The 12,447-nt window shown below is 37.4% G+C and overlaps 1 protein-coding gene across 9 annotated transcripts in view; it reads right to left on the minus strand.

The window, feature by feature from the left end:
* The window catches only part of cmtm4 (CKLF-like MARVEL transmembrane domain containing 4), a 53,886-nt gene that overhangs the window by 33,528 nt on the left and 7,911 nt on the right, over nucleotides 1-12,447 (minus strand). For 8 of the 9 annotated variants that reach the window (XR_015494681.1, XR_015494678.1, XR_015494676.1 and 5 more), the window contains exon 2: nucleotides 2,900-3,076. Coding sequence is in view for 1 of the 9 variants with exons in the window: in NM_001002492.1 (NP_001002492.1) it covers nucleotides 2,900-3,076 (177 nt within the window). In the remaining 8 variants the exon portion in view is untranslated. Of the gene's footprint in view, nucleotides 1-2,517; nucleotides 3,077-12,447 lie in introns of all 9 variants that reach the window. The other variant, XR_015494682.1, reaches the window with a different exon arrangement.

Below are 12,447 nucleotides of genomic sequence, written 5' to 3' on the forward strand. Positions count from 1 at the left end.
TGTAACAGATCCACAGCACTGAGGTCCAATTATGCTGAGCTTTGTGTGTGTGTGTGTGTGTGTGTGTAGGCAGGGGGACAAAGGGGACCATGCCTTATTAATCTTTCAGTGAATCAGTAAATTCATCTCCCAAGAGCAGCCATTCATGTTTGCTAGAAGAGGGTTTAATGAGAGCGGTGAGCACACAAGCTCCCATTCTGAGCAATACGAACCTGTGCTCACAGAGACCCTGTCCACAAGAGAGCTGCTTATCTTTTTTAAAAAACGTTATTGGCATGTCATGTCAACTTAAAACCTTATTCTCTATGAAACCGTATTCTGTATTCTTTTATGATATAAATAATGATAATTAACAAATCTTTCACATGAATAGCTTCTCGAAATATAATGTTAAGATTTATACTCAAAACGTAGCTACAATATTTCATGATCAAATCTTTTTATAAACCTTGACACATCGGTGGAAAGGTCTGAAAGGCAAGGTTCCAAAGTTGGTTGCATATTTTAGACATAGACATTCATTGATTTGTGACAAAAAAATGAATCACCTGGTGTCTATTTTTGGTATAACATCTAAACAAAATCTCACATGAACCTCAAGTGTTTGTTATGACAATTTGAAATATGAAACAGTACTTAGTCAGATATTTGACTTTAGTTATGCAACACATTTCAATTCCAACATCTTTTCAAAAATATGTATAAACAGGTATGTGCCAAAAATTTGAATATCGAGGAAAAGTCCATTTATTTCAATAATTTGTTTCAAGAAGTGAAACTTGTGTGTTATACTATATTAGGTCACAACACACAAAGTTAAATATTTCAAGCCTTCATTTGATTCAATTTGAATAATTATGGATTAAAGATGAAAAAACAAATCCAGTATTTCACAAAATAATAATATTTCATGAGACCAATTAAAAAGGATCTGCATAAATGCATGTTGGCCTTCTGAAAAGTGTGTTAATGTACTGTATTGTGTCCTCAGTACTTTGTTGGGCCTCCTTTTGCACTAATTACAGCATCAAGGCGGCGTGGCATGGAGGCGGTCAGCCTTTGACCGAGTTGAGGTGTTATGGTAGCTCAAGTTGTTTTGATATCGGCCTTTAGCTCGTCTGCATTTCAGGGTCTCTGTTCCCCATAGATTTCAATAGGGTTTAAGTCAGATAATTTTCCTGACCAATTATGAACAGGGATACCATGGTCCTTAACCAGGTACTGGTAGCTTTGGCACTGGGACTTGGGACCACTGGGCAACAGACCAGTACTTTTCTCTTTAGCCCAGCACAGACACTTCTAACATTGTTTTTGGTTCAGGAGTGGCTTGACATGTGGAATTCTACAGCTGTAGCCCGTCATGCCGACGTCTGTATCTGGTATTTCTTAATGCTCTGACACCAGTCTCAAGCTTGCTTGGCAATCCTCTCAAGGCTGCGGTCATACATGTACACCTTTTCCAGCCACATTTTCCGCTTCTCTTAACACTTTATTAATATACTTAGATACTGCACTCTGTGAACATCCAGTTTCTTTTGCAATTGCCTTTTGAGACTTTTCCCCCTTATGGAGGGTTGCAATGATGGTCTTCTGCAAAACCGTCACATCAGAAGTCTATCCCATGATTCTGAAGCCTAAGCCAGACTGAGACCATTTAAAGGCTTTGAAAAAATTTGCAGAGCAGATTGAGAAACTGGGAGTCGACAATGTCGAACTTTGTCATGATATTCTATTTTTGTGAAATACTGGATTTGAGTTTTTTCATCTTTAATCCATAATCATTTAAATTAAATCAAATGAAGGCTTGAAATATTTCACTTTTTGTGTGGTGAACTAATATAACACTAATTAACACTAACTAATATAAAAGTTTCACTTTTTGAAACAAGTTATTGAAATAAATGGACTCGATATTCAATTTTCTTTGGCACATACCTGTATACAATACCAGTTAAAAGTTTGGAGTCTGCTTGTTTTTAAAGAAAATGATTTTGTTCATCAAGGCAACATTTATTAAATGTAAACATTTTTTAAATATTTATAAAAATAATAATAATAATAACTGCTTTCTTATTGTATGTAGTTTCAAATAAAATGAGTACTCCAGTCATTATGGCTTTTATTACTATTAGCATCAATAATAATAATAATAATAATAATAATAATAATAATAATAAACACAACAACAACAATAATAATTGATATTAGCGTGATTTCTGAAGGATCATGCGACTGAAGACTAGCGTAACGAAGCTGAGAATGCATCATTAAAATCACTGGAATAATTTATTACATTAAATCAAAAACTACTTTTGAAAAGTATTTTTTTAGTGCAATAACATTTCACAATTTTACCATTTGTACTGTATTTTTAATTAAATAAATGCAACCTTGATGAGCATTCCTTCTTTCATTTTCTTTTTGGTTTGCTCCCTGGGTCACCACAGCGCAATAAACCGCAAACTTACCCAGCATATATTTTACACAGTGGATGCCCTTCCAGCTGCAACCCATCACTGGGAAACACCATGCACACTCATTCACACACATACATTACATCCGGGGTTTGAACCAGCAACCTTCTTGCTGTGAGGCGACAGTGCTAACAACTAATTCATGTTATGAAATTTTTGACATATGACCCAACCCTAATCTAAAGAGTCTGACCTTCGATGAAATGAAATGGAATTTAAAAAGACAAAACAGGGTGGTTTAATCCGTTGTGGCGACCCCTTATTAATAAGTGACTATTCTTAATTTTAACCTGTGCTATATACCGTATACAGGATTAATTTATTTTCATATTCATTTTAGTTTCTGAGCAAAGAATCCAATAAAAGTCTAAGATTATGAAGGATTTTGCAACTGTGTGGAAATCAAGTCAATAAGCGCTACATACTGTTAGACTCCAGTTGATGTGAGGCACTTTAGTGTGCAGGTTCAGACTGAAGATGAGGAGCAAGACGCCGGTGACAACGAAGGCACTGCAGCTGACAAACTCAAAGAGGTAGACGCCGGCACACGGCGAGCACATCATTATGGTCTCAATGAAGATGAACGAGATGAGAGCCAGAACCTGAGAAGAAGGAGGAGAAAAATAACCATTTAGCAACAAGACAATAAGCGTTTGTTCCAGCGGTGAACACATCACTTTATTTTATCAAGCAGAAAATCCAAACCAGCATCTGATCCTGACAACACAGCAAATGAAATAAGAAATCTCCATGCACATCATCGTGTCTGATTTGAGACAATAACATGATACAATGCAATCCTTTGTGAAGAGCAGTGGCAGTCTTTGCTTGGCTGTTCGGAGGTAGAAATGACTCATCTACTTTCAGAGTTTACTTAGTAATGCGTTTTCCACATGGTCATAACAGGGCCTTGCGGGGTTATGTTGAACCCTACTGGAGTCGCAGAGGGTTCACTGATGTTTTCCTGCCGCATTCATCAGTAAACCGCAGCATGGGAAAAATTCTGAGGTTAACTTGCTATTTAGGTGTTATGCAGCCTTGACTATCCAGCACAAAACCTCAGACAGATTACAGGTTAGCCCGATCCAACAGGGGAGACAGAATCAACGCCACAATACATTCCAGCATCCAGACGGGGGCCACTTCCAGTTGGACCAAACCGGATGCTCTCATACAACAGACACAAAATAAAAGTGCGCACATCTAGGAATGGATGCAAGCTCCCTGCAAGAGGATTACTGTAATGAATAAAGAGCTGGATGTATTGTCATGCAGTGGAATGATAGTGATGAGGACTGCCAACAAATTCATACCTGACTGATGCTAAAAAATCAAAGTTAAAGCATTCTCTGGAGCTAGACATTATAGGGTATCAAGTTTGTCATTTTACAGAGGCCAATATGTGAAGTTTATTTATAAACTAATTTCCAGAAGATCACATGCTTATGATTGCTTGCAGACATTATTCAATTTCTGATTCACCAATCAGACGATTCCTAAGCCACTATAAATACCCATATGGTATTTCCAAGTTCCATATGACAGCCATCTTCGTTTTGAAGAATCCCCTCTTCCACCCCTTCTCATCCTTCTTTCTTAGCTGGGTGGCACGGTGGCCCAGTGGTTAGCACTGTTGCCTCACAGCAAGAACGTCACTGGTTCTAGTCCTTAACAAGCCAGCCGACGTTTCTGTGTGGAGTTTACACGTTCTCCCCGTGCTCACATGGGTTTCCCCCAGGTTCTGTGGTTTCCTCCCACCGTCAAAAAAGATGTAACCTAAGTTAATTGACTAATCCAAATCAGCACCATAGACATGCTCCTAGTAAATACTTCTCTCTTAAAAGCAATCACTCTGTTCATTAGCTACTAAAGCAGGGGAGTTCCCCGGGCTTGAGGATCTTATGAGCTCAGGGCTCTCTGATCTTATGAGCTCAAGGCTCTCTCCTAGGACAGCATGCCAAACAAGCTTTATAATCAATTATCATCTAAGTGTGAACTCTTGAAGCAGCTGTAATACATTTTTGTGAAATCCACACAATCAAAAATATTTTTTTTTTCTTCTTGTTCAAACAACTTATTTAAAATGAGCTGAAACAACACAATTATAAAGATTTTTTTGGGACAACTTAATTGTTTTATGCTCAATTGACTTGAAATTTGAAATTTGTTGAGCTAATTTAATTATTTGAGTTGGTGAGTTTTTACATTACATTGGACTAAACTGGCATTTTTGTGGCATCTGCATAGTTTTGCGTTACATGACTAAAGTGTGGACTGCAGCATGCTGAGAGGGCCATGTGAATGGACACACACACACACACACACACGCACGCACGCACGCAAGCACGCACGCACACACATATCTAAAGTGTATTAATACTTTAGTTGGCTTGTTTGACATGGAAGTAAAGTGAAATGATATCTTGGTTCTTTTATTACTAAACCAAAATCGGCAAACAAACAAACAGGGTTGTTTTTTTAAACACTGACTTTAAAACGGATTTTACCAATAATCTAAAAACAATGCTGTTAATTTGGCTACACACAATGAACATTGAATACATGCAAATCTGCAACTGTGACTAAAAAACAAGAAACTATAAGTATTCAGGGCTTTTGCATACCTGTCAACCCTCCCGTTTTTCCCGGGATTCTCCCGTTTTCTACTGTTCTATCCCGCTATCATCCCGCTATGGTATTTTCCCATATTTCTCCCATATTTTCAGTCTTTCTCTGAACAGCCGAGCCTCCCTATACGCAACCCATACCGCCGAACCACCAGGGGTCGCCCCTTGCTCTAAAACGTGAGTCTTCTGTGCTTTCGCTTTATTTAGGAATGAAAACACTTATAAATATTAAAAACAGCGTGATTTCATGTCCTTTTGATTACAGGTGCCGTCGCCCATCCTATACAACCCTCAAAACAGTCGTAAAATGGTGCATGACTGTCAGCTGATGTGCTCCACAGTGATAAACAGATGCTGTTTCCCAAACAGATTCTGTACACGCGATTTGAAGCGGAGAAAAAGTCTGGCTTTTGGGTGCGTGTTTAAACAGACATAATTAATTATAATAACATATAAGGATGTCGATCTTGGTGTTTTTTTTTATTTCAAACACAACTAATTTTGTCTTAAATGAAGATAAAAAGTTAGGAAAGCAGTTGAATGCTTTCATTATAGCGTTAGATGTGTGCATTTTTAAAGTGACACCTTTTATTTAATGTAATAAAAAAATCTTAATAAATAAAAGATTCATTCGTTGCTCTTTAATCAGAATGTGTAAGTTATACAGTAATGAAACAGCTAATGAAATTGACAGTTTGATTCTATTTCATTATAATAGCTATTAATTTTAATAAGCTGAACTGTTTGCTAATGTATTTGCTGCTAATGTATGTATTTATCTTTCCTTTGTTAATAATAATTTTAAAACATATTACTGACCATTTAACTATTTATTTACAATGAAACAGCTCCAAATGAACACATTTAGTAATTTGGGGATTTTTTTAAAGGGGGGGGGGGGTCCCTTATTATGGTGGGCATATCCCTTATTTTCACATCCCAATGTTGACAGGTATGCTCTTGTCACCTGGGTTTTGTTTTTGGATCATGTCTTGACCCATATTTTCTGTGTTCTCTGTTTGCTTGTTTGCTATGCACAAAGATTCATAAAGCAGTGTTCACATTTATTCAAATGAGGCACACTAACAGAGCAATCACACCAGAGTTCATTTTGGCAGAATCAAACTTGCCAACACCCTAAAATACTAACATTCACAATCAAAGAAAACAAGACTCAACTAAATTGCGCATGCTTCCTCCAGAGCCCATGCTGTGCATTTGAAATGCAGATTGAATCCAACATCAGCCAGCATGACTGCAATTACTGTATGAGACCTGAACAATTGTGTCAGATTCTCCATGGCATCAGTCTCCATGATAGGATGTGAAATCCTTTTCTCTTTTTTTAACAAAAACAAACACTGAAAAACAAAGCTTAGGGAATATTTCAGCACAAATGCTGTTTACAGTAGCAACTGAAAGTTACTCCTAGCAAAGTCAGCGAGAATATTAATAATCTTATAAAAAAGGAGAGAGCATACAAAATGTATAAGAAGCGTATGAGTAGCAAAATACATTTTAAAATGTAATATGCAAAGTGGAAATGGAATATGCAAATTGCAATGCATCTCAGTATTGAAATATGCATTCATTGCAAAATGAAATTAAATAGTAAACTAAAATTCACTGTGTAAAAGAAATCTGAGACAACGTTAATAACCCTACACTTTTTAAATATTATTTTAGATTTATTTTTTTTTATTTTTTTTTGCAGGTTATAGTGTTACTGTTAGTATGTAATTTACATATTAAAACTGTGGGTAAAAATAACAAATTAAATAAATTCAATTTTGCATTTTACACCGAACTGCACATTTAAGAAATGCATTGGCATTTTACATATTCCATTGTAGTTTTGCAGATCAAAAATGCATTTTGCTGAATGTATTTCACTAAAAATAAAGTAACACCTAAATTAAGTAAGATTTAGTAAAAAAAAAATTAAGTGTCCTGCAATATTCCTATTGTGCATATCATCTTCTGCATATTTCAACCTGTCCAACAATGACTGTATGTCTTTAAATCCATCTTTTCACACTGAGGCCAATTGAGGAACTTAAAAAAGGTTCAAACACTCAAAGATGCTTCAGAGAAAAGGAAACATTATGCACCAAGAGCATAAAACTTTTTTGTATTTGAAGTTCCAAGTGTACTTAATTTGTCTACAAGAACATGCAAATGCATTCCTTAACAGATTTTCTGAAGGGCAGAACTAAATGGAAAAATGGGAATATATTTGTGTTTCCTTCGGACACATCTGTGAGTGTTTGAACATTTTTAGGAGTAGTGTTTGAGTTCCCTCAATTGTCCTCACTGTGAAAAGATGGATCACACAATCATTGTTAAAAACTGTGCAAAAATGTCAACAACGCAACAAACTGAAGAATTTGGCAATTCGGAACTTTTAGATTTAGTGGATAATTCTTATGAATTCATACGATTTCATTAATTTAGCACAATTTGCTCATCCCCCAATGACGGTTGGGTTTAGGGGCGGGGTTTGGTGCCACACCTCCTTTTTAAAACTGTACATTTTTGTGCAACTGAATTTGTACGAATTAGCCACTAAACTGACAAAATGTGAAAAAGTTACATTTCCTCGTGAGATCAGGCTGGGGCTCACTGTATTTCTAATGATCTTTTCTGAATGATCTATTCTGTTTTTTTAATGATCATTCTGAAATACAATCTAAAGAAATTCTTAAAAAGCACTCTAAAAATTCAACCCTCGTGTTTTGTTTCACATGTTTTTATCCACTCTGGGCTGATTTTGTGTCTTAATTTGACCACAACTTTCTCTGTCCAAATGGAATAATTTTTTTGGTGACAAACATTATTTTGACAAATATTTAGGGAAAATGCTTCGACAACAGTATAAAATACACATTTTACCTCTTCCCAACAGGAAAAACCACCAATCAAGCATGCATAATTATATGCTGTCATGGCTTTGCAATCAAAAAAGTAATTATAATGGAAGTCATTGGGGCAAAAACGGCCATGAACATAATGCTGCGTTCACACCAGACGCGGCATGCGTGTCAAGCGCGGAGTCAAGACATCCTGTGGCGCGATACGCGCGAATGGCGCGGAGCGAATGACGCAAATTGCGCAGTGCGAATATCGCAATACGCGCGAGGCGAATTGAGCGTTTGCGCGTTTGACGCTTAACAAGCGTATCGTGCGGGGGGTGGGGGGGAGGGGTTTGCATGGGTTGTCGCAGATGAACTCTATTATCCCGCCAAGGCGGCCGCCTCGATCACCTCTATGGACGCGCCGGCCCTGTTTACCCAGCGCAAACGTGCGTGTTTAAAGGCATGTGATGTTTTCCTGGTGACATGGAGCCAATCCTTGAATCATAACACATTATGTTAACTGACCAATCAGAGCCTCTTGAGGGCGGGCTTTCAGAGGAATTATGATATATGACCAGTGGTGAATTTAGGCATGGGCAATATGGGCAATCACCCAGTGCGGCATCTTGCTAGGGGTGGTACGGGAAGACAGTAAAAAAAGAACAATAAAAACTTCCCTTGATAAAAGCATTGAGATACAATTTACTTATGCAAGTGTATTAATTTAGAGTGGCAATCCCAGAAAAAATGTTAGGGGCCATTCACATTTGGCATCTTTTGCATGCACAAGCGTGTTATTCATGCAGAAAACCATTCCCGTGCACCTCACATGCGCTCATGTGTGAATCCTAGATGTTTGAACGATGATAAAAAACTTTTTTTTTTTGTATTTTATAGAATTATCATAATTAATATTCATGCAAAAGATTTCTAAGAAGATCTTAGCATATCACTCCAGTTGTTACATTGTTTTCCAGTAACATTTAAGATTGATTTCTGTTATTTATTTAGTATAATAATTGTATAATAATATTAATAATAAATTGAAATATAACGAAATAAAGAAGGGGGGGGGGGGGGGTGTATGGGGTGGTTTGCCCAGGGTGCCATTTAAACTAGAATCGCCACCAAATATGACAGACATTTTCATGTTAGCTCAGTAGCTGTATATAATCAAAGTAATGTACAAGAAAAAATGATGTGATTTTCTACAAATGAAGCATGAGCACACATTGCTTCACATCTTGTAATCACAACCAAGCCTTAAAAAAAAGTGGACCACCACTTTAAATGATTGAATATGTGTATGCCTAATTTAAACATTCCACAAAATGTCATACGAAGGCTTAGGGTTAACCCAAAGTGTTGTCATCATGTAGGCTTAATGTCCTACTGACACAACACAAGCCCGTCTTTATGTCATCCGGCTTATTTGCACTGATCACATTAGGGAAGTGTGGACTAAAGATAAACGACTTCACGTTCCTGTCACAGCGCCAGCATCACTTCAGTCCACTGTCACGCATCATCACCAAGGCAGACCAAAGAAGTGTATTTAGGCATGAGGTCATGATAAAAGCAGTACAGCTCATGACGTCCCACAAGACAGCAGGTGTCCGATGTGCAAAAAGGCCCAGATTTTAATGATTATCTGTCACTCCCCACCCTCGTCCTCCTTCAGAGACCCTCCCTACATTAGACAAGTTCCCTGTAGCAATGGCCACATGGAGTCAAATCCCCAGTCTGTACACACGCCATCTGTTGTGCCCACAAAGTGAATGGTGGGAGGTTTGCTCTGACAGCTTGCATTGTGTTCCAAGAGCTCCTCCTCAAACGGAAACGAGCCTTTCAGCTCTCAGCCAACTGACTTCTCCTCCTCGCCTTAAGGGAATTGCTCCTTGTGCAAAAATTAAAGTCACTATTTCTTAACCCTGGAGATGCTTGCAGATACGCAAACTCTCCATGTCACATAGGTTTAAAAAAAAACTCCCCCTTCTCCCAACATGAGAAAAAGACTCCTACGTAATTCTAGAAATATAATTAGAAAACTTTATTGTCCACACGTGTGGAAATTCATTTTTGGCCTCCCAAACATCACAAATACAAAGCTTCCGGCACGGTGGCTCGGTTAGCACTGTCGCCTCACTGCAAGAAGGTCGCTGATTTGAGTCCCAACTTGACCTACTGGCATTTCTTTGTGGAGTTTGCATGTTCTTCCTGTGTTGGCATGGGTTTCCTCCGGGTTCTCTGATTTTTCCCACAATCCAAAAACATGCACTATACGTGAATATGATTATTTCACGTGCCTAGCATTTTAAAAAAACGAAAGCGAGGCTGTGGTGAGAAGAAACCCGGATGTACAGGATCAGCAGCCTAAACATTGCAACAACATGCTGTGGATTACAAGCCTCCAGCTGTTGCATGATTTCAAAATGCAGATATGGTGTAAACATAATTTTATTATCATTCAGTTCAGTTTAATTTAAACAATTAAAAGCATACTAGGCATCAAACAAAATCATAATCTGTTTAAGAGTATTACGCTTAAGTTTCCTTCTTGGCTTCAGTTCATGGCACCAGGTAAACACAGTGGGGACGCTTCCCTGATTCAGTCTATGTAATCCAGTGTTAAAACAATGCAGTCCTCTGTAGCACACTCTCGTGTTGTCTGTAATAATGTTGTCCCAGTACTAAAATTTAAAAAATTTCCATTGCTAACGTTTAAGCGCTGTTAAACGTGTTCTGCCATAGTATTCACTAGTGCTCAACAGAAATGACTGTGATTGGCAGAAAAGGTTATTAATTCACCACTTCAACGATTACAAACATAAATTCTGTTGATCACTGGTGAATACTATGGCAAATCAGCGCTGTGCAAGAACATGCTCAACAGCGCTTAAATGTTAGCAGGAAATGTTTTTTTTTTCCGAACCGAAATTCACTATCATGACAAGTCAAATATAGTGAAAGATTTATTAAACTTCAGTTTGATAAATGGCATTTAAAACTTTTTTTGTGTTATGGAAATAATTTGTTAGCTAACTAGCGTCATTATCCTTAGCTGAAAATGAGGTCTAATATCCCATTTTATTTTTACTATCCATTCAGAACGGACCTTCAGGTCACTCGGAAGGCAGTGAAATGATCAGTTTGTGTCACTTTCTTTTCGCTGATAAGATATACAGCCAGGTACACAATGTTCCTGTGTGACTCCAGGCAATACTTCCATGTTTCTTCTTACTGCAGCCTCGATTTCGCTTTTAAAAAAGCGATATAATTTATATAACACTTTAAGCTGAATACTAGTATTTTACTAGTAAAAAAATGATGCTCTGCTCAAATGGCTCTGCAGCGAGCAGTGTCTCATATATTTTGCCTTGAACATTAGATTATACGAGATGATGTTTTTACAGTTTAAACATCACAGACACTAGTGCACATCATGATCATTCGCATTATATAGGAATAATATTCAATACAAAGAAATAAAATATCATTTTAGTGAAACTTCTCCTAACATTTAACACTTTCATGTAATCCTGGAATGCTTCTATTCAGCAACATGCATTGCCAATCTGGTTTAATCATTTGTAAATTAATAGAAGCTACTCTTCTAAAATTAGAGTTAGAGTTTTTTTAATTGTATTTATTCTGTCTGCCATTTCATTCATTCATTTATTTTCTTTTCAGCTAACTTTTCAGTAAGCTTTATTAATCTAGGGTCGCCGGCACATATCCAGCAAGTTTTATGCAGCAGATGCCTTTTTAGCTGCAACCCATGGGAAACATCCATACACACTCATTCACACACATATACTACGGACAATTTTAGCATACCCACTTTACCTATGGACAGCAGGGGAAACCGGAGCACCCAGAGGAAACCCACGCAAACGCAGGGAGAACATGCAAACTTCACACAGAAAAGCCAACTGACCCAACCGAGGCTTGAACCAGTGACCTTCTTGCTGTGAGGCGATTGTGCTTCCCACTGTGCCACCATGAAGCCCTGTCTGCCATTTGTTTATATGATTTATTGGTTTTCATTTATCAGGTTTCAAACATTGTCAATGAATGGACCAAATTCAGAATGACAGAAGCAGGCGTCACTCTCAAAACTCACATAGACAGCTGAAATGTCAATAGTTTTGCTCTTCATGGCTGAAACTACATCTGAAATCAACTTGTTCCCTTCAGGTCAAACTGTTTATAGAGGAAAGCCATATTAAACAAAAGGGTGGAGTAGATATATAAGCATATATATGCAAGGACTTTAGAGTGTTTTATTTGCAGATTACTTATACCGGAATAAATGATTAGTAGTCTAAGGCAGTTCACCAAGACTTTAAGTTCAGTATTTATCTTTTGCTCTAATACATCAATTCTTATTTGTCAAGGATACATTTTATTAATCAAAAGGGACAGTAAATACATTTATGTTATTACACAATTGAATTGATCTGTTGATTTGAAATTACAGTGCATTAAAGA

Source organism: Danio rerio, chromosome 7 (assembly GCF_052040795.2).
Source record: "Danio rerio strain M-AB ecotype USA chromosome 7, GRCz13ab, whole genome shotgun sequence".
In the NCBI taxonomy this organism is placed as follows: domain Eukaryota; kingdom Metazoa; phylum Chordata; class Actinopteri; order Cypriniformes; family Danionidae; genus Danio; species Danio rerio.